The following is a 20,000-nucleotide window of genomic DNA, read 5'->3' as shown; positions in this document are numbered from 1 at the left end:
TGTGGTGCTGAGCTACAGAGAACAGGACAAGAGAATGACACGGACACAGTCGCCATTCAACAGCGCGGATAGGTGGGGTAGGTGGGTGGGGTAGGTGGGGTAAGTGAGGTAGGTGGGGTAGGTGGGGTAAGTGAGGTAGGTGGGGTAGGTGGGGTAAGTGAGGTAGGTGGGGTAGGTGGGTGGGGTAAGTGAGGTAGGTGGGTGGGGTAGGTGAGGTAGGTGGGGTAAGTGAGGTAGGTGAGGTAGGTGGGTGGGGTAGGTGGGGGTGTTTGAACTTAAGGAGTGAGTTTTACCTTCTCACCTCGGTAACATACACAGTGAAGGAAACATAGTAAAAAGGAAAAGTAGCCAGAAGGAGTTTACACCCCCCTGGGTCCCCCCCTACACCCCCTGGGTCCCCCCCTACACCCCCCGGGGTCCCCCCCTACACCCCCCTGGGTCCCCCTCCTACACCCCCCTGGGTCCTCCTCTACACCTCCCAGAAGGAGCTTACACCCCCCTGGGTCCCCCTACACCCCCCTGGGTCCCCCTCCTACACCCCCCTGGGTCCTCCTCTACACCTCCCAGAAGGAGCTTACACCCCCCTGGGTCCCCCTACACCCCCCTGGGTCCCCCTACACCTCCCAGAAGGAGCTCACCCCCCTGGGTCCCTCTCTAGAAGGAGCTCACCCCCCTGGGTCCCTCTCTAGAAGGAGCTCACCCCCCCTGGGTCCCTCTCTAGAAGGAGCTCACCCCCCTGGGTCCCTCTCTAGAAGGAGCTCACCTCGGTGAGGAAGTTGATCTTAAAGCCGGTGGTCTTGTTGGTCTTGGGCTGTCCGTTGTTTAGGTAGTTCCCCATCGCCAAGACAAACTACAGAGCAGCAGACATGAGAGGTTAGGAAGGTTAGGAAGGTTAGGAGGGTTAGGAAGGTTAGGAAGGTTAGGAGGGTTAGGAAGGTTAGGAGGGTTAGGAAGGTTAGGAAGGTTAGGAAGGTTAGGAGGGTTAGGAAGGTTAGGAGGGTTAGGAAGGTTAGGAAGGTTAGGAGGGTTAGGAAGGTTAGGGAGGTTAGGAGGGTTAGGAAGGTTAGGAAGGTTAGGAGGGTTAGGAAGGTTAGGAAGGTTAGGAGGGTTAGGAAGGTTAGGAGGGTTAGGAAGGTTAGGAAGGTTAGGAAGGTTAGGAAGGTTAGGAGGGTTAGGAGGTTAGGAAGGTTAGGAGGGTTAGGGAGGTTAGGAAGGTTAGGAGGGTTAGGAGGTTAGGAAGGTTAGGAGGTTAGGAAGGTTAGGAGGGTTAGGAAGGTTAGGGAGGTTAGGAGGGTTAGGAAGGTTAGGAAGGTTAGGAGGGTTAGGGGGGTTAGGAGGTTAGGAGGGTTAGGAAGGTTAGGAGGGTTAGGAAGGTTAGGAGGGTTAGGAAGGTTAGGAAGGTTAGGAAGGTTAGGAGGGTTAGGAAGGTTAGGAAGGTTAGGAAGGTTAGGAGGGTTAGGAGGGTTAGGAAGGTTAGGAGGGTTAGGGAGGTTAGGAAGGTTAGGAAGGTTAGGAAGGTTAGGAAGGTTAGGAAGGTTAGGAGGGTTAGGAAGGTTAGGAAGGTTAGGAAGGTTAGGAAGGTTAGGAGGGTTAGGAGGGTTAGGAAGGTTAGGAGGGTTAGGGAGGTTAGGAAGACACGGTAACATGACCTGATTCAGAGTCAATGACCGTCATGAAGTTATATCCCCTTATCGTGATTGCACAATCTTCAAGTACAACTCTGGGAAATGTTTGTGTGAGATCGCAAAACATTTTTAAAAGTATCCTGTTTTTACTTATTTTTTTGATGTTGTGAGACTTTGTTATGGTTTTCATCGGATCAGACTCACATGAGGTGTGAAGTCATCAGACTCACATGAGGTGTGAAGTCATCTGACTCACATGAGGTGTGAAGTTGCTCTTCTGGCTGACAGTGAAACAGCAGTTCTGTATTGACAGCAGCTGACAGAGTGGAATGCTCCCTGTGGAAGTCTCTCCCTCACCATGTCAGAGCTGATGACAGTGTTGACTCTTTTAAGACCTTCTTATAAAACACCTGTTCAGGCAGGCTTTTACTGCTTGGGGCTGTATTTTCATATTTTTGACATGTAAAGTGTTTTGAGTCGATGAGAAAGTGCTATACAAATGTAATGTATTATTATTATTATTATTATTATTATTATTATTATGACTGTACGGTACCTCCAGGATCTTGGCCAGCTTCTTGCTGGTCTTCAGCTCCATGGAGGCCTGGTAGATGTAGTCATATCCCCCCCTCATCTCCTCTGTCTTCTCCTTCAGGGTGGTCTTGAAGTGGAGGCTCCTCAGACGAGCCTTGTACTCCGGCACAGACAGCATCTACAGACAACCACAGACGGAGGTAACACACACAGCATGGGTCAGTCCCTCCACAACGCTGACCTTTCACCCTGCGCCCCCCCACCCCCCTCAGCATGGGTCAGTCCCTCCACAATCCTGACCTTTCACCCTGTAGGACAAACTGGTCTGGCTTGCTGAGCTTGGCCGGGTCCTGGCTGTACTGGGTCAGTACCTGCAGGACAAACTGGTCTGGCTCGCTGAGCTTGGCCGGGTCCTGGCTGTACTGGGTCAGTACCTGCAGGACCAACTGGTCTGGCTCGCTGAGCTTGGCCGGGTCCTGGCTGTACTGGGTCAGTACCTGCAGGACAAACTGGTCTGGCTCGCTGAGCTTGGCCGGGTCCTGGCTGTACTGCTCGTACTGCTTGACCTCGTCTGCGTCGGGCGCGTACAGCAGCAGCTGCTTGATGTGCGTGGCGTCCAGCCTCTCCGTTCCCATGGTCACCAGCACCTGGCGCAGCTCGCCCGGGGACAGCTTCAGGTGGGCGATCAGGATGGCTGGGGGGCAAAGGTCAAAGGGTCAAAGAGTCAAGGGTATTAGAAGCGGAGCGAGGCGTCATGAATGACTAATGAAGAGAACAAATCCCCTGGATTACAGGGTAAAATTCTAACCCTAACCCTGGATTACAGGGTAAAATTCTAACCCTAACCCTGGATTACAGGGTAACATTCTAACCCTAACCCTGGATTACAGGGTAAAATTCTAACCCTAACCCTGGATTACAGGGTAACATTCTAACCCTAACCCTGGATTACAGGGTAAAATTCTAACCCTAACCCTGGATTACAGGGTAACATTCTAACCCTAACCCTGGATTACAGGGTAAAATTCTAACCCTAACCCTGGATTACAGGGTAACATTCTAACCCTAACCCTGGATTACAGGGTAAAATTCTAACCCTAACCCTGGATTACAGGGTAACATTCTGCTTCAGGTTAATGTTAGGGCTGGGGTTAGGGTTAATGTTAGGGCTAGGGTTAGGGTTAATGTTAGGGCTAGGGTTAGGGTTAGGGTTAATGTTAGGGCTAGGGTTAATGTTAGGGCTAGGGTTAATGTTAGGGTTAGGGTTAGGGTTAATGTTAGGGCTAGGGTTAGGGTTAATGTTAGGGCTAGGGTTAGGGTTAATGTTAGGGTTAGGGTTAATGTTAGGGCTAGGGTTATGGTTAGGGCTAGGGTTAGGGTTAATGTTAGGGCTAGGGTTAGGGTGTCATACTTACATGCGTTGTAGGCCTTCTTATGTGACAGAATCTCCACCACGTCTTTCTTCTTGAACGTGTCAGGTTGAGGCGCCGGCTCTGGAAGAGACACTGACACATCACACCAGAGAGGGAGGGAGGGAGAGAGAGAGGGGGAGAGAGGGAGGGAGGGAGAGACAGAGAGAGAGAGAGAGTGAGGGAGAGAGAGAGTGTGAGGGAGTGAGGGAGAGAGAGAGACTTGGGTGAGAGAGAAGGGACGCCTCGACTGGCAGAAAGCGTCTGGATGTGTTCAGAAACATGTGGTTGTAATCTGGGTGTAAAGTGGGTCAGTGAAGAGCCGGTGGCAGCGATGTAGCTGTCACCCGTCACAGGGACCACGAATCAGAAGCAATGGTGGGCTTCACACACACACACACACACACACACAATGTATTCACACAGGGCAGAATACAAAGGGGCTGACTGACTCACTGGTGTGTGTGTGTGTGTGTGTGTGTGTGTGTGTGTGTGTGTGTGTGTGTGTTCACATGTACCCACCCACACATACACACACTTTTACAGCATATACTGTATATGCACCCCCACCCACCCACACACACCTGTGGGCACACTATACTCACTGGGGCTCTTCTGGGTCCCAAAGTGCAGTTCTAGATCGAGATACTTCACCATGTCACTAAGTTTGTCATAGTCAGAGTCCTCTCCCAACTACATCACACACAAAACACACAACACACACAAAACACACAACACACACAAAACACAGACATACAAATGAGGAATTCCTTTTCTAAGGCAGAACAACTATATATTACAGCTAACATGCTAGCCTGATATTACAGCTAACATGCTAGCCTGATATTCCATAAGAGCAAAATACATTTGGTGTCATTTAGTGTAGATTTATCTCAGAATCTGTTGAAAAAGCCATACAATTTATCAGCAGCAATCCACCATCTTGGATGAGAAAAAAACTATTGTGCTGCCTGTTTGTCGACTTTGATTGCATAACAGCCCAGAGTGACAGACGCCTGACCTTTGAGTTGAAGGCCAAATATAAACATGCAGTTTTATTTGCTGAGGACAACAGTTCAGGGACTTCTATGACAGCTACACATTGTTAACTGACATACAGTGCTGTTTCCATGTAAAATAGTTAATTAAATTGTACCTTTCATTTGAAAAGTTTTTCAGTCAAAATTCCACAAAACAACCACCTAATTTGACGGGTATTTACTGTACATTAACAATATTGCACAGAACTTAAGGAGAGTGAGTAGTTTACAACATAGAACTCGTTGTGACTGTTCCAACTTTACCCTCCTCTCCCCATGCCCCTGCCCACCTGCCCAGTCCCAGCTCACCTGTCCCCAGATGGTGCCCACCCTGCCCAGTCCCAGCTCACCTGTCCCCAGATGGTGCCCACCCTGCCCAGTCCCAGCTCACCTGTCCCCAGATGGTGCCCACCCTGCCCAGTCCCAGCTCACCTGTCCCCAGATGGTGCCCACCCTGCCCAGTCCCAGCTCACCTGTCCCCAGATGGTGCCCACCCTGCCCAGTCCCAGCTCACCTGTCCCCAGATGGTGCCCACCCTGCCCACCTGCCCAGTCCCAGCTCACCTGTCCCCAGATGGTGCCCACCCTGCCCACCTGCCCAGTCCCAGCTCACCTGTCCCCAGATGGTGCCCACCCTGCCCAGTCCCAGCTCACCTGTCCCCAGATGGTGCCCACCCTGCCCAGTCCCAGCTCACCTGTCCCCAGATGGTGCCCACCCTGCCCAGTCCCAGCTCACCTGTCCCCAGATGGTGCCCACCCTGCCCACCTGCCCAGTCCCAGCTCACCTGTCCCCAGATGGTGCCCTCAGAGTTCTCCACCTGCTCCCAGCGCAGCCTCTTCACACTCATGTGGTTGGAGTCCATCCTCTGAGGGGTGGGGCGGGGTAGGGGGGGCGGGGAGCAGGGAGGGGGGAGGGGCGGAGGGGGAGGGGGCCCCTGGTTGACAGACTGGTCTGAGAGGGAGTGTGGCAGGGACTGGGGCTGGGACTCTGAGGAGGGGGGGTGGTGGTGGTGGTGGTGGTGGTGGAGGGACTGGGACACATGGCGAGGCTGGGACTGGAGGAGGTGGTGCGAGGGCTGGGACTGGGGACGGGCCTGGTTGGAGGGGTGCACCTGGTGCTGGGGGGGGACAGGCTGGAAGGTGGAGAGGGTGGGCTGGTGTGGCTGGAGGGGCTGGAAGGTGGAGAGGGTGGGCTGGGGGTGGTGGGGCTGCTGGGGTGGGTGGATGAGGTGGATCTGGGGGTGCAGCAGCTGCTCCGGTGGCGGGGGCTGCGGGGTCATGTGGTGGATCTGCTGGATGGAGTGGGGGCGTGGGGGGGGCGACGGCAGGCTGGCCTTCTGAGGGTGGGGCTGATGGGGGGTCTGCTGATCTGGGTGACTCTGGTGACCCTTTTGACCTTTCTGACTCTTGTGACGAGCCTCCTTGTTCAGGTGAGCGGGCAGCGAAGCAGGTTCTGCTGGCTGAATCAGATGGGCTTGGTTGAGAAGCTCGGTGGAGGAGTGATGTTGTGGAGGTTGAAGACTCTGGTAGATGCCCTCAGCGTACGGACCCTGCGGACCTGGGGGGTGGTGGGGGGACATGACCAATTGACGACCGGGGTGATGGGGGGACATTGCCAGCTGCCGATCCGGGTGCTGGGGGGACATGGCCAGCTGCTGACCTGGGGGGTGGTGGGGAGACGTGGCCAGCTTCCGATCGGGGGGGTGGTGGGGGGACGGGGCTGAGCGAGATTGGCGTCTGTGGCTTTGGTGAGCCTGCTGTTGTTGTTGTTGTTGGGCCTGGTGCATCTGGTAGAGTGGGTGGCTTTGGAGGGGGTGGGTGGACTCGGGAGAGGGGAGGGGGGGCAGGGACTGGTGGAGCTGCTGGAGGGGGTTTTGAGGATGGGACGTCTGGTGAGAGGGCTGGAGCGGCAGAGACTGGTGGCCCTGGTAGACTTGCTCTAGGTAGGCTTGTTTCTCTAGGTAGGCCTGTTGCTTCTGGAGTGCTTGTTGCTTTTGAAATGCTTGCTGCTTTTGGTACGCTTGTTGTTCCTGGTACGCTTGTTGTTCTTGGAGAGCTAGTTGTTGCTCCTGGAGTGCTTGCTGCTTTTGAAGAGCTAGTTGTTGCTCTTGGTACGCTTGTTGCTCTTCATAGGCTTTCTGCTCTTGGTAGACCTGTTGTTCTTGGTACGCTTGTTGCTCTTGGAGAGCTAGGTGCTGCTCTTGGTATGCTTGCTGCTCTTTGAGAGCTAGTTGCTGCTCTTGGAGAGCTTGATGCTGCTCTTGGAGAGCTTGATGCTGCTCTTGGAGAGCTAGTTGTTGCTCTTGGAAAGCTTGTTGCTCTTCGTAGGCTTTCTGCTCTTGGAGAGCTAGTTGCTGCTCTTGGAGAGCTTGATGCTGCTCTTGGAGAGCTAGTTGCTGCTCTTGGTAGACCTGTTGTTCTTGGTAGGCTTTCTGTTCTTGGTAGACCTGCTGTTCTTGGTAGGCTTTCTGCTCTTGGTAGGCTTTCTGCTCCTGCATCGCTGCATGGACCAGCAGGTCCTCCCGGGTGGGCAGCACCTTGTGTAGCGACTGGCGTTTGGTCGGCGGGTTGGAGCGTGGAGGCGGCGGTGGAGGGGGGCCGGGGTGGCGGCGGAAGGGCAGGTGCATCCTGGGAGAGTGGTCGGGGGTGTAGCTGACGGCAGGTGGTGGAGGAGGAGGAGGAGGAGGGGGGTCGTTGAACTGGACAGGTGGGGGAGGCGGGGGGGTCATGGGGGGAGGGGGGATGTGCTCGGAGGAGGAGGAGTAGGTGAGGGAGGAGGCGTCCCCGCCACTACTGCTCTGACACTCGCTGGGGCTGCTCAGCTCGGGGGGCAGGAAGCCCCCGTCCTCTTCATCCACCCCCACCTCCTCCTCATCGTCATCATCTTCATCTGGGAAGCTCATCTGGACAACATCCTGGCATTAACCACCAACCACATTCACATTAATCCTGCTGCTAGATCCATCTAGATTAGTATTATTGTTTGTTTTGCCCTTGTTGTAAAATCTAAAAATGTTTATTCATTCATTGCTGTTGCTGATGTTGAGCATCGCTCTGCCCAAGGCATTTTGTTGCGTTGTGACATGACTTCAACGTAATGACAAATAAACTAAACTTGAAGTTTAACAGTGAACTGCTGCAGTGTTATAGCCTGAGGCACTCTATGGTAGAATTCATACAAGGAATGTATTTACACTCAAACTCACAAAGATAACAAATCTTAAAGTAATGCAAGAAAATCAGGCAAGGAACTTACTTGTTCTTTGATAAAAGATCTAAATGAAGATCTAAATGAAGCATTCAGTGGTGTAAGCATTAACGTATGGCAGGATGTGCTTCAACAGCAGTCTTCCGTATTCACGAGGATCCCCGCTGAACCCTGTGACCTGAACCCCGAGACCTGAACACCGAGACCTGAGCACCGAGACCTGAACCCCGAGACCTGAGCACCGAGACCTGAACCCCGAGACCTGAACCCCGAAACTTGCTATTTTAAAAGTTGACTCCTCAGACGACCAGAAGAGTGTGGATAACCTTGTTAACGCACCTCCAGTGGCCTCCAGACCATACGACACCTTGGAATTCTGCAATGTGACTATGCCACGTAATTAAGGTCGCTCCCTGCACAGAGGCTGTAAAGTATATATATATATCTGCCATTTAGCTGACGCTTTTATCCAAAGCGACTTACAGTGCAGTGAGTGCATCCATGTCAGTATAGATGTATGCACTGTACCCTATCATCAGTGGACGGGACCCTACCTCCTCATAGATCATTCTGATTGGTTATCGTCCTCCTCATTCTGATTGGCTATCGTCGATGGACAGGAGCCTACCTCCTCATTCTGATTGGCTATCGTCGATGGACAGGAGCCTACCTCCTCATTCTGATTGGCTATCGTCGGTGGACAGGAGCCTACCTCCTCATTCTGATTGACTATCGTCAGTGGACAGGAGCCGACCTCCTCATTCTGATTGGCTATCGTCAGTGGACAGGACCCTACCTCCTCATTCTGATTGGCTATCGTCGGTGGACAGGACCCTACCTCCTCATTCTGATTGGCTATCGTCAGTGGACAGGACCCTACCTCCTCATTCTGATTGGCTATCGTCGGTGGACAGGACCCTACCTCCTCATTCTGATTGGCTATCGTCGGTGGACAGGACCCTACCTCCTCGTAGTCGTTCTCGGGCGACAGGAAGTCGTCGACGATGGCGACCCTCTGGCCCAGCTGCTCACTCAGCGCGTCCAGGAAGCGGTCGGTGTCGGAGGAGCGGGGCGGCCGGGAGAAGGTGTAGCGTCTCTTGCTGCGGTGGGAAGGGGGGCTGGGATGGGAGGGGGGGCTGGGGGGGTAGTCGGGGGGGTCTGGGGGCGAGGGCAGGGGGCTGTCCAGGCTGATGTATGGGTTGGACTCAGCGCTGGTCTGGCTGGTCAGTCCTGGGGGGTAGAACTGGACGGGGGGAGGGGGGGAGGGGAGGGGCTCGGTCCACGAGGCGGGGGGCGGGGGCACCTTACGACCACCTGGAGGAGAGAGGAGGTAATGGCGTCAAGCTCCCGAGGAATATTGGAGATTAATGCTTTGGGGGGGGGGGGGGGGGGGGGGGGTTTTCTACAATCTCTCAGATGTTTACAAGTTCACCTCTGCAAGGACGTGGCATAGCTAGTTACATTAAAATCCTGCCTGAACAAGTGGATTTTTAGCAAGGTCTTAAAAGAGTCAACACCGGCATGGCTAGTTGCCTGTGTTAGCATGGCTAGTTACCTGTGTTAGCATGGCTAGTTACCTGTGTTAGCATGGCCAGTTACCTGTGTTAGCATGGCTAGTTACCTGTGTTAGCATGGCCAGTTACCTGTGTTAGCATGGCCAGTTACCTGTGTTAGCATGGCTAGTTACCTGTGTTAGCATGGCTAGTTACCTGTGTTAGCATGGCTAGTTACCTGTGTTAGCATGGCTAGTTACCTGTGTTAGCATGGCTAGTTACCTGTGTTAGCATGGCTAGTTACCTGTGTTAGCATGGCTAGTTACCCGTGTTAGCATGGCTAGTTACCTGTGTTAGCATGGCTAGTTACCTGTGTTAGCATGGCCAGTTACCTGTGTTAGCATGGCTAGTTACCTGTGTTAGCATGGCCAGTTACCTGTGTTAGCATGCGTAGAGGGGGAGGCAGCATGCGCTCGGGCCTCCAGCTCCACCAGAGTCTCGGGGGCGGGAGGCGCGCGGCTCTTCAGAGACTTGGACCTCTTCCCTGAGTACACGTTCTCGAGCTCTGCGTACACGGCCGACAGCTGCACAGAGGGGGGGGGGGGTTACACCGGACTGAACACCACTCAGTCAGAACACGACTAAAACCTCAACACTAAGACCATTCTATTACAGTCAAAGCATTGTTCAGTTCACAAAGTTTTTTCATCGTTCAAAAACCTGCGGTGTCGCTAAGCTGTCAGTGTCGTGGTCGGAGGGAAATGTGTCCCTGGATTCTCAGGCTGTTACTAACGTTGCACAACATAGTCTCCAACGGAACACGTTCTGGGGGATCGCTTCTGCAGACCAAGGAAATACGGTCTGACTTATTACCTGTCTATACCAGCGTTGACCTCCCGTTGTGATGTAAGATACGGTGCTCAACAGTTCCGTGAATTACGACTTGTGCGCGTGGCGGTTAGGCAGTATTCGGCCTAAACTTCCAGTGACACGTTCACACAGATCGTATTTCCTCGGTCTGCAGAAACGATCCCTCAGAACATATTCCGTTGGAGACTATGTTGTCAAAAACCTACAGTATCTAAGCTTTCATTGTAGTGGTCAGATGGACGTGTGTCCTTGGATTCACAGGCTCAGTCACTAACGTTGCAGTAATGTTTCGGTATGTTGGGTACCCACGTTGGTGAGGTTGTTGGGGGTCTCTGGCAGGGAGGTGCCGTCCCCAGACTGCCTCTCTCCTGGGGCCAGCCTCATCCCCATCATGCTCATCTCTGCTGGTTCTGCTCGGACCCCTGCAGTACAGAAGTGAGACACAGTGCATGTCACGCTTCCGTCTGGCCACCAGAGGGCGCCACAGATCGCCTCCCCAGAGACTAATGGACCACAGGTGTTCCTGATCTCAACTAACTGTACATCCCAACAGCTGTAGGACAGGTACTATCAACACGCCTACATGCATAGAGTCATGCTGCTACACACCACACCACCTTATGTTATTATTATTATCATTATTATTATTATTATACTGCATTACATTGTTTCACTGTTGATCGTCATATTGTTGAAGAGCTAGCTTTGCCCTAAGCATTTTGTTGCATTGATTACCTACGTAATGACAACTACAACTTTGAATTAAATTTTTGAATTGCAATGATAATAATAATGAAGACAAATGAAGGAGGGTACCCATCCCATTCCACCTCCATGCCTCTTCCACCCCTCCCCCCCTTCACCCCCTTCCACCCCTACCCCCCCTTCACCCCTCCCCCCCTTACACCCCTCTTCACCCCCTCCCCCCCTTCACCCCCTTACACCCCTCCCCCTTTCACCCCCTTACACCCCTCCCCCCCTTACACCCCTCCTCCCCTTCACCCCCTTACACCCCTCCCCCCCTTACACCCCTACCCCCCCTTACCCCCTTACACCCCCCTTCACCCCCTACACCACGTGAATCTGAGAAACTGTTGACAATTTACAGAATATCCAATTAAATTCAACGTTTTATTTGTCATATTCATGGTATACAGGGCGTACAACGCTTCAGGCGAGCTGCAACAACACCACAATCAACAGTCTATCAATAATGACGATGATGATGATGACGAAGAGGAATAGAAATAGAAATAAAGTCAGGTACACATGACGAGGTACACACACACACACAGATACAGATATACACACACACGCACACACAGATACAGATATACACACACACACACATGCAGACACAGATACACACGCACACGATGATGATGATGAAGAGTACAGGTGAAGGCAGGTACCCATGCCGAGGTGTGTGCCAATGACCAGGTCGTCGGAGCTCCGCCCCCTCACGCTGCACCTGGTGTAGGTGGTTCCTGTCACTCTCATGCTGCTGCTACGGCGATGGGGCTCGGGGGCGGGGTCAGGCTCTGGGGGAGCGGGGGCTGGAACACACACTCATCAATGTACACACACGTACACACACACACACACAGTCATCAATGTACACACACGTACACACACACACACAGACACACACACAGTCATCAATGTACACACACACACCTGCTGCCTTGTACCCCAGGAAGCGGGAGATCTTGCTCTGGCAGTGCTCCTGCTCCTCGTAGGTCAGCAGCTGGTAGACAAACTGCCAGATGACCTGCTTGGCTGGGGTGTCCAGCACCGGGAACACATCCACGATCAGAGTGTCCACGTTCCTGTAGCCACGGAAACACCCGTTCCACAGAGCACTAATTCACACTCATTACTGACAGTACATTCAATGAAAGGTAAGTGGAGCATGGGAGTTATTATAGTAATTATATATATACGTGCTAATGCTAAGTGCTAATGCTAAGTGCTACTGGCCCCCTATCAATGCTGGTTGAGAACGTGAAGGGATCTGGTGAAGCAGGTGAAGCAGGTGAAGCAGGTGAAGCAGGTGAAGCAGGCAGCTGAGGGTGGAGCTGCTGTCTAGCTTGTGGTAGTCCTTCAGTAGCAGGGACAGACATCACTGCTCCGTCATTACTGCAGTGGCCACTTTGAAGATGGAACTCTTTTAGACTCTCCTCTCTCTCTTCCTCCCTCTCTCTCCTCTCTCTCTTCCTCCCTCTCTCTCTCTCTCCTCCCTCTCTCTCCTCTCTCTCTTCCTCCCTCTCTCTCCTCCTCCCTCTCTCTCCTCTCTCTCTCTTCCTCCCTCTCTCTCCTCTCTCTCTCCTCTCTCTCTTCCTCTCTCTCTCTCCTCTCCTCTCTCTCTTCCTCTCTCTCTCTCTCCTCTCTCTCTCTGTCTCTCTCTTCCTCCCTCTCTCTCCTCTCTCTCTTCCTCCCTCTCTCTCTCTCCTCTCTTCCTCTCTCTCCTCTCTCTCTTCCGGCTTGAACCTGAAGAAATTCTCTCTCTCTCATCTGCATGGTGATCCATCTGTGAGCTTTTAGTGAACTGTCTGTGTGACTTGTTTCCCTGTCTAACTACCCCCTCTCTCTCTAACTACCCCCTCTCTCTCTAACTACCCTCCCCTCTCTCTCTAACTACCCCCTCTCTCTCTAACTACCCTCCCCTCTCTCTCTAACTACCCCCTCTCTCTCTCTAACTACCCCCTCTCTCTCTCTAACTACCCCCTCTCTCTCTAACTACCCTCCCCTCTCTCTCTAACTACCCCCTCTCTCTCTAACTACCCCTCTCTCTCTAACTACCCCCTCTCTCTCTCTAACTACCCCCTCTCTCTCTAACTACCCCTCTCTCTCTCTAACTACCCCTCTCTCTCTCTAACTACCCCCTGTCTCTCTACCCCCTCTCTCTCTCTAACTACCCCCTCTCTCTCTAACTACCCCCTCTCTCTCTAACTACCCTCCCCTCTCTCTCTAACTACCCCCTCTCTCTCTCTAACTACCCCCTCTCTCTCTCTAACTACCCCCTCTCTCTCTAACTACCCCTCTCTCTCTCTAACTACCCCCTGTCTCTCTACCCCCTCTCTCTCTCTAACTACCCCCCCTCTCTCTAACTACCCCTCTCTCTCTCTAACTACCCCCCCCCTCTCTCTAACTACCCCTCTCTCTCACTACCCCCTCTCTCTCGAACTACCCCCCCTCTCTCTCAAACTACCCCCTCTCTCTCTCAAACTACCCCCTCTCTCTCTAACTACCCCCTCTCTTTCCCTATCCTCTGTCGTGTGTGTCTGTCTCTCTCTCTCTCTCTGAAAGAAATTCTTGCAGACAGATGGTATACATCTTCTTTGCTTTCTTTCACTCTCCTCTCCCTCCCTTGCTCTCTCCCCCCACCCTCCCTCTCACCTGTGCTGGAAGAGGTTCTCTCTCCTCCTCCTCCCCCCCCTCCCCCCCTCCCTCTCACCTGTGCTGGAAGAAGTTCTCCAGGGCCTTACAGATGGTGTATCTCTCCTGCAGGGTGAGCAGGTGCTCCAGCTGCTGGCTGAAGGTGCGCCCCTGGACACGGATGCTGGGGGGCAGGATCTCTGCCACCCACTGCAGGGAGCTGAGGGCTGGGGAGCGGGCGCGCGGGGACACCCCCAGCCCCCCCGGCACCCCCCCCTGGTCAGGCTCGGCCAGGCTGAAGGAGGGGGGTCCGTCCTCCACCACCAGGGTGGGCATGGCCCCGCTGCCCTGGAGCATGGACACCACCTTCTCATGGGAGCAGGTCCTGGGGGGGTAGAGGGGAGGTACTGTCAATACGTACGGTCAAGGACTTTACTCTCTCTCTCTCTCCTTCATACACCTCTCTCCATCAGGGGAGGCAGAACACCAGGGGAGGCTGGGGGAGGTAGAAATTGGAGGACGGGCTCATTGTTGGATACCACTCCTCATTACATCCCATGCATAACAATGAGCCCGTCCTCCGATTTCTACCTCCCCCAGCCTCCCCTGGTGTTCTACCTCCCCCAGCCTCCCCTGGTGTTCTACCTCCCCCAGCCTCCCCTGGTGTTCTACCTCCCCCAGCCTCCCCTGGTGTTCTACCTCCCCCAGCCTCCCCTGACTGACAGCAGGTCTGGTTTAAGTCTTAAGCAGCATGATGACATCATGGATGACAACAAGGATGACATTTCCCCCCACACACACACACCTCATGTCCAGCCCATTTAGAAAAAGTATTCTGTCGCCAGATTTGAGGTCTGCCTTCTCTGCTGGGCTCCCTGGAGAAAGAGAGAGAGAGGGAGGGGGGGTAGTTAGAGAGAGGGAGGGGGGGGGGGTAGTTAGAGAGAGGGAGGGGGGGTAGTTAGAGAGAGGGTAGTTAGTCAGAGGGTAGCTAGAGATAGTTAGCTAGGTAGTTAGGGGGTAGTTAGAGAGGGGTAGATAGGGGGTAGTTAGACAGGGATCACCATGCAGCTTTGAAACAAACACAAAAGTGTTGATTGATGCTGTGCCTTTCACACTTCCCCACCATGGTCATCTGTGTGTGTGTGTGTGTGTGTATATATATATATATATATATGTGTGTGTGTGTGTGTGTGTGTGTGTTGCCATACACCATATTGCTCCAACCTTACCTGGGATGACTGAGTCGATCCACACAGGGGCGTGGCCTCGGAGGGTAAACCCAAAACTCAGGTTCCCCTTACACACTCTCACCGTCCTGCAGAGAAACACACACACACACACACACTCTCACCGTCCTGCAGAGAAACACACACACACACACACACACTCTCACCGTCCTGCAGAGAAACACACACACACACACACACACACTCTCACCGTCCTGCAGAGAAACACACACACACACACACTCTCACCGTCCTGCAGAGAAACACACACACACACACACTCTCACCGTCCTGCAGAGAAACACACACACACACTCTCACCGTCCTGCAGAGAAACACACACACACACACACACACACACACTCTCACCGTCCTGCAGAGAAACACACACACACACACACTCTCTCACCGTCCTGCAGAGAAACACACACACACACACACTCAGAGGGAGGGGGACCTGAGACTAACTTCATTAACCCTAACTATCTAACCCTAACCCTTCCCCTAACTCTGACCCTAACAGGGGTGGGCAAACTACAGCCCGCGGGCCACATCCGGCCCATTTGTCTTTTTAATCCGGCCCGCCAAAGATTGGTACAGATTTGAGGGTTGAATATTAATTAAATTACTAAACTGCATTCATTTGACCTTGTCCTGTAATGCCTGGCGTTCCACCAGGTGGCGCACTAAGGGCCAGTGATACATTGACTTGATTTTGCGGAGCCCTTCTGCTACTGTTCTGAACCCATCTGCAACAATGAGTGGGCCAAAGAAAAGAAAAGTTGACAGTGAGTGCCGAGTGTTTAATAAGGAATGGGAAACTAAATACTTTTTTTACTGAAGTCCGGTCAAAGACTGTATGTCTTATTTGCCAAGAAACCGTTGCGGTTTTTCAGCCGTCACTTTTCCACCAAACATGCTAATTACGCTAACAACCAGTCAACGCCAGAACGACAGCTACCGCTTTGAGGTTGGCAGCTAGTCTCAGGCTCAGCAAAACACCTTTATCCGACAAACTGCCATCCAAGAATCAAGCACGAAGGCAAGTTATTTGCTGGCATTCAAATTAGCAAAGACCAGCAAGCCTTTCTCAGAAGGGGAGTTTCTCAGAGACTGCATGGTAGAGACAGCAGGTAAGGGGGGTTTCTCAGAGTGCATGGTAGAGACAGCAGGTATCTTGTGTCCTGAAAGCAAGAACACGTTTGAAAAAATTACCTCATCACGCAGGACAGTGACTCGCCGTGTTGAGCTAATTGACGAAGACTTAGCTAGCAAGCTAAACAAAAAAGCGGAGTCATTTACATTATATTCCTTGGCACAGGACGAAAGTAATGACATAAAGCTCAGCTTGTCATTTTTATCAGAGGGATTAATGACAATTTTGAGATAACAGAGGAGTTTTTGGCCATGGAATCCCTGAGGGGGAAAAGGCGGGGAGAGGACTTGTATGACAGCGTGTTGGGGGTCATCAAGAGGCACAAGCTACCTTGGAGTACACTCGCCAACGTTACCACAGATGGATCGCCAAATCTGACTGGAAAAAACGTCGGGCTGCTCAAAAGAATCCAGGAGAGGGTGAAAGAGGACAACCCTGAGCAGGAGGTCATTTTCCTGCACTGCATAATCCACCAGGAAGCACTGTGTAAATCCGTATTGCAGCTTGACCACGTAGTGTAGCCAGTTGTAAAACTTGTTAACTTTATTCGAGCGAGGGGACTTCAGCATCGTCAGTTTATTATGTTTCTTGAAGAAACTGACGCTGATCACCAGGACTTGCTTTACCACTCTAATGTCCGCTGGTTAAGTTTGGGGAAAGTATGAGTGTGGGAGCTCAAACAGGAGATTATCTCATTTTTGGAGCTACTTGAGAAAGCTGACGATTTTCCTGAACTGAGTGACACAGATTGGCTTTGTGATTTAGCTTTTTCTGTGGATATACTGACACACATGAATGAGCTGATCGTGAAGCTACAAGGGAAAGACCAGTTTGTGCATGAAATGTACACAAACGTCAGAGCCTTCAAAACCAAGCTAGCTTTATTCTCAAAGCAAATGTCAAACAAGTCATTCGCTCATTTCCCCACACTGGCTACGCTGAAAGAGGACCCTCGACATGTGAAAAAATACAGGAAACCACTGGACAACCTGCATGGAGAATTCTACCGTCGGTTCTCTGATTCTAGAAAAATTGACAAGTCACTTCAGCTGGTGTCATGTCCCTTCACACAAGACCCTGAAACGGCGCCACAGGAGTTGCAGTTGGAACTGATTGATCTCCAATGTGACACCGTCTTAAAGGAGAAGTTCAACTCTCTTAAACTGGATGAGTTTTATGCTTCATTAAGCGCAGCCAAATTTCCAAACATCCAGAAGATGGCACAGAGGATGTTGTTTGGCTCTACGTATGTGCGTGAACAGACTTTTAGCGTGATGAACACCAACAAAGCACCCCACAGATCCCAGTTGAGTGATGAACACCTCAGATCTGTTCTGAGAATTGCCACAACAAAACTAACACCAAGACTTCGATGCACTGGTCAAAAAGGGTGATCAACAACACTGTTCCCACTAAAAGTAAATGTAAGTATTAACACTGTAATGCCTTTTTTATGTTTATGTTTGATATGTATGCATCTGGTGCTGGCCCGGCCCGTCTGTCAAATCTGGCATCTGGTCTGTCAAATTTTAAAAGTCAATGTGGCCCCTGAGCCAAAAAGTTTGCCCACCCCTGCCCTAACCTAACCTTCCCCTAACTCTGACCCTAACCTAACCCTAACTCTGACCCTAACCCAAGTTTATTTATCATTATATTTAATTCAAGTCACAATGTAACCAAATGTTTGGGGCAGAGCAGCTCTACAACAACATTAAACAACAATACAATGTAATAAAAGATCATTAAAACACACAATAATGATGAGGAGACGACAGTGTTTTAGTGCAGGGTGCAGTGACAATACGCCACACTCACCACTAAACAACCCTACCTGCTGAAATGGACCCCTTCTCTTTCTCTCTCTCACTCTCTCTCCCTCCCTCTCCCCCTCCCTCTCTGTCACACTCTCTCTCCCCCCCTCCCTCTGTCTGTCTCTCTCCCTCTAAACTACTTCGTCCAGCACACGACAGTCAGTCACTGACAGATGACCAGTCAGTCACTGACAGATGACCAGTCAGTCCGTACGACAGAATCTGAGAAACAGAACAAACAGGTGAGGTGGGAAGACAGGAAGCACTGAGGGAAGAAATAGTTGAGACCTTTGAAGTTCAAGGGCTGGAATAATAGTTATAATAGTTCCATTCCTATTTCTTTATTTGTTTTTGGAGGAAAATAACATGACAGCAGCTCACTACACTGCTACATGGCGAAAAAAAATAGCGATTTATTTTTAACTACCACCAAACTACAGCAAACAGTTGAGCTTAATAGTGAAATACTCCCCAACATTGGACCTCAATGAGTGAAACGCTTTCAGATTCCTGTATGCAGACTGGTCTGTATATACAGACAGTGTACCACCCATCCTGCTCTCATTAAGCATACAGCCCATCCCCAGGAGAGCACCGAAGCTTCATTATTTGTTAAAGTAAGCTGAGGCCATGGGCGAGGTGGGCTTTCCTTGTGGCACTTCCATGGAATATTTATAGTCTGTTCGTCTTGTTGGTATTTTTAGTCTGAATTAATGTTGGTATTGTTGTAACTGTCTAAGCAGCAGGAAGCCAAAACAACAGGATGAAAAGAATATAAAGGCTATCTATTCTTGAGAGAGAGGGGGAGAGAGAGAGAGACAGAGAGAGACAGAGAGAGAGAGAGAGAGAGACAGAGAGAGAGAGAGGGGGAGAGACAGAGAGAGGGAGACAGAGAGAGAGAGAGAGAGAGAGAGACAGAGAGAGAGAGACAGAGAGAGACAGAGAGAGAGAGAGATCCACATCTCTAGTTCGCCCCACTAAGAAAGCAGAGAGAAGAGCAGACGTATCTCTGGTGTTATTCTCTGTTGCCCGACAGTGAAAGGTCTATTCTGGATTATCCACTCCTACACATCCACTCTGACAGGCCAGGCTTGTCCAGATCCACCCGTCACATCACGCTGAAGCTGTTCCAGCTGTGTGGGGTATCACTGGCTGGACCAGACGGTAATCACCGTCTATTTAAAGAGGAGGAATTTCATTGAAGACTAAAAATGACATACTCCAAGACACCTCCAACAAAAATAAAACATTCAACAAACAATATATGTTGGGGAATATATGAGGCTACCACAGATACACGGATGCAATATATCCAAGTAGTGTCTTATGAAATACATCTCCACATATCAGAATCAGGATAGGAAATCAGAACTGATTACATACAGACTCTACGATACCGGCACCAAGGAATCAGTCAGACAGATTTTGATTGGTTCTGACCAGAGAGTGGCTTTTAAAATGATAGTTATTTTATATTCATTATTTTATGACTGTATTTGCATTTGATGGTCACCTTTACAGTTTCAGCATAAACAATGCATTCAATCTGAATTCATCTTGATTTTATAGAAGTACATACACACACACCAGGAAAGAGTAATCCTCACCTGCGATTGGTCAGGGCGGCCCCGGCGTGCCCGGCAATGAGGGAGGTGGTCTTCCTGAGTCCGCGCGCGGGGGCCGCCCCCCCCTCCTCGGCGTGGGTCCGAGGCACAGAGCTGGCCCGTGTGGACACCAGCAGGCGCTCCGGGTGGTCCTCGCTACGACTCCGCCGCAGACGGTTCCGGCTGGGGTCGCTGAAGCTCCGCCCCTTGAGCCGTCCCATCAGGCTCTGGGAGACCACGTCGTCGAAGCGCTCCCGGTGCTTCTTGGGAATGAAGATCCTGGCGAACATGGAGGAGGAGGAGGGACACACGGTTAGTCTCAGGGACGGGGAAGTAGTCCTGGTGGCTTGGGGAGACTGGCTCAGTCGTCTCATTTTGGAAAAGAGAGAGATGATCGTTTTTGTTCGGTTGTGATTATTTGGGTTGTTTTTCGTGGAAGCTGCTCTCCCTGCTCCCCCTGCTCTCCCTGCTCCCCTGCTCTCCCTGCTCTCCCTGCTCCCCTGCTTCCCTGCTCTCCCTGCTCTCCCTGCTCCCCCTGCTCCCCCTGCTCTCCCTGCTCTCCCTGCTCCCCCTGCTCTCCCTGCTCTCCCTGCTCCCCCTGCTCTCCCTGCTCCCCACTGTACTTCAACTTGACCCGTCTCACACTG

The 20,000-nt window shown here is 51.8% G+C and overlaps 1 protein-coding gene across 1 annotated transcript in view; it reads right to left on the bottom strand.

Moving 5' to 3' along the window:
* grid2ipa (glutamate receptor, ionotropic, delta 2 (Grid2) interacting protein, a) overlaps positions 1 to 20,000 on the bottom strand; it is a gene marked incomplete at its 5' end in the record, with an annotated part of 37,826 nt that overhangs the window by 2,338 nt on the left and 15,488 nt on the right. Inside the window, 16 exons of the mRNA XM_083677450.1 lie at positions 1 to 12; positions 764 to 850; positions 2,182 to 2,337; positions 2,657 to 2,853; positions 3,575 to 3,664; positions 4,174 to 4,261; positions 5,393 to 7,522; positions 8,780 to 9,129; positions 9,745 to 9,892; positions 10,488 to 10,600; positions 11,591 to 11,734; positions 11,856 to 12,007; positions 13,636 to 13,941; positions 14,362 to 14,431; positions 14,786 to 14,871; positions 19,357 to 19,632. The exon at positions 1 to 12 is cut by the window's left edge and continues 118 nt beyond it. Coding sequence (XP_083533576.1) covers positions 1 to 12; positions 764 to 850; positions 2,182 to 2,337; positions 2,657 to 2,853; positions 3,575 to 3,664; positions 4,174 to 4,261; positions 5,393 to 7,522; positions 8,780 to 9,129; positions 9,745 to 9,892; positions 10,488 to 10,600; positions 11,591 to 11,734; positions 11,856 to 12,007; positions 13,636 to 13,941; positions 14,362 to 14,431; positions 14,786 to 14,871; positions 19,357 to 19,632 — 4,405 coding nt within the window. The remainder of the gene's footprint in view (positions 13 to 763; positions 851 to 2,181; positions 2,338 to 2,656; positions 2,854 to 3,574; positions 3,665 to 4,173; positions 4,262 to 5,392; positions 7,523 to 8,779; positions 9,130 to 9,744; positions 9,893 to 10,487; positions 10,601 to 11,590; positions 11,735 to 11,855; positions 12,008 to 13,635; positions 13,942 to 14,361; positions 14,432 to 14,785; positions 14,872 to 19,356; positions 19,633 to 20,000) is intronic.

This window comes from Argentina silus (assembly GCF_951799395.1).
Source record: "Argentina silus genome assembly, chromosome: 9".
Taxonomy (NCBI): Eukaryota; Metazoa; Chordata; class Actinopteri; order Argentiniformes; family Argentinidae; genus Argentina; species Argentina silus.
Note: the sequence above shows the minus strand (reverse complement) of the source record. Positions and strands in the feature narration are given on the sequence as shown.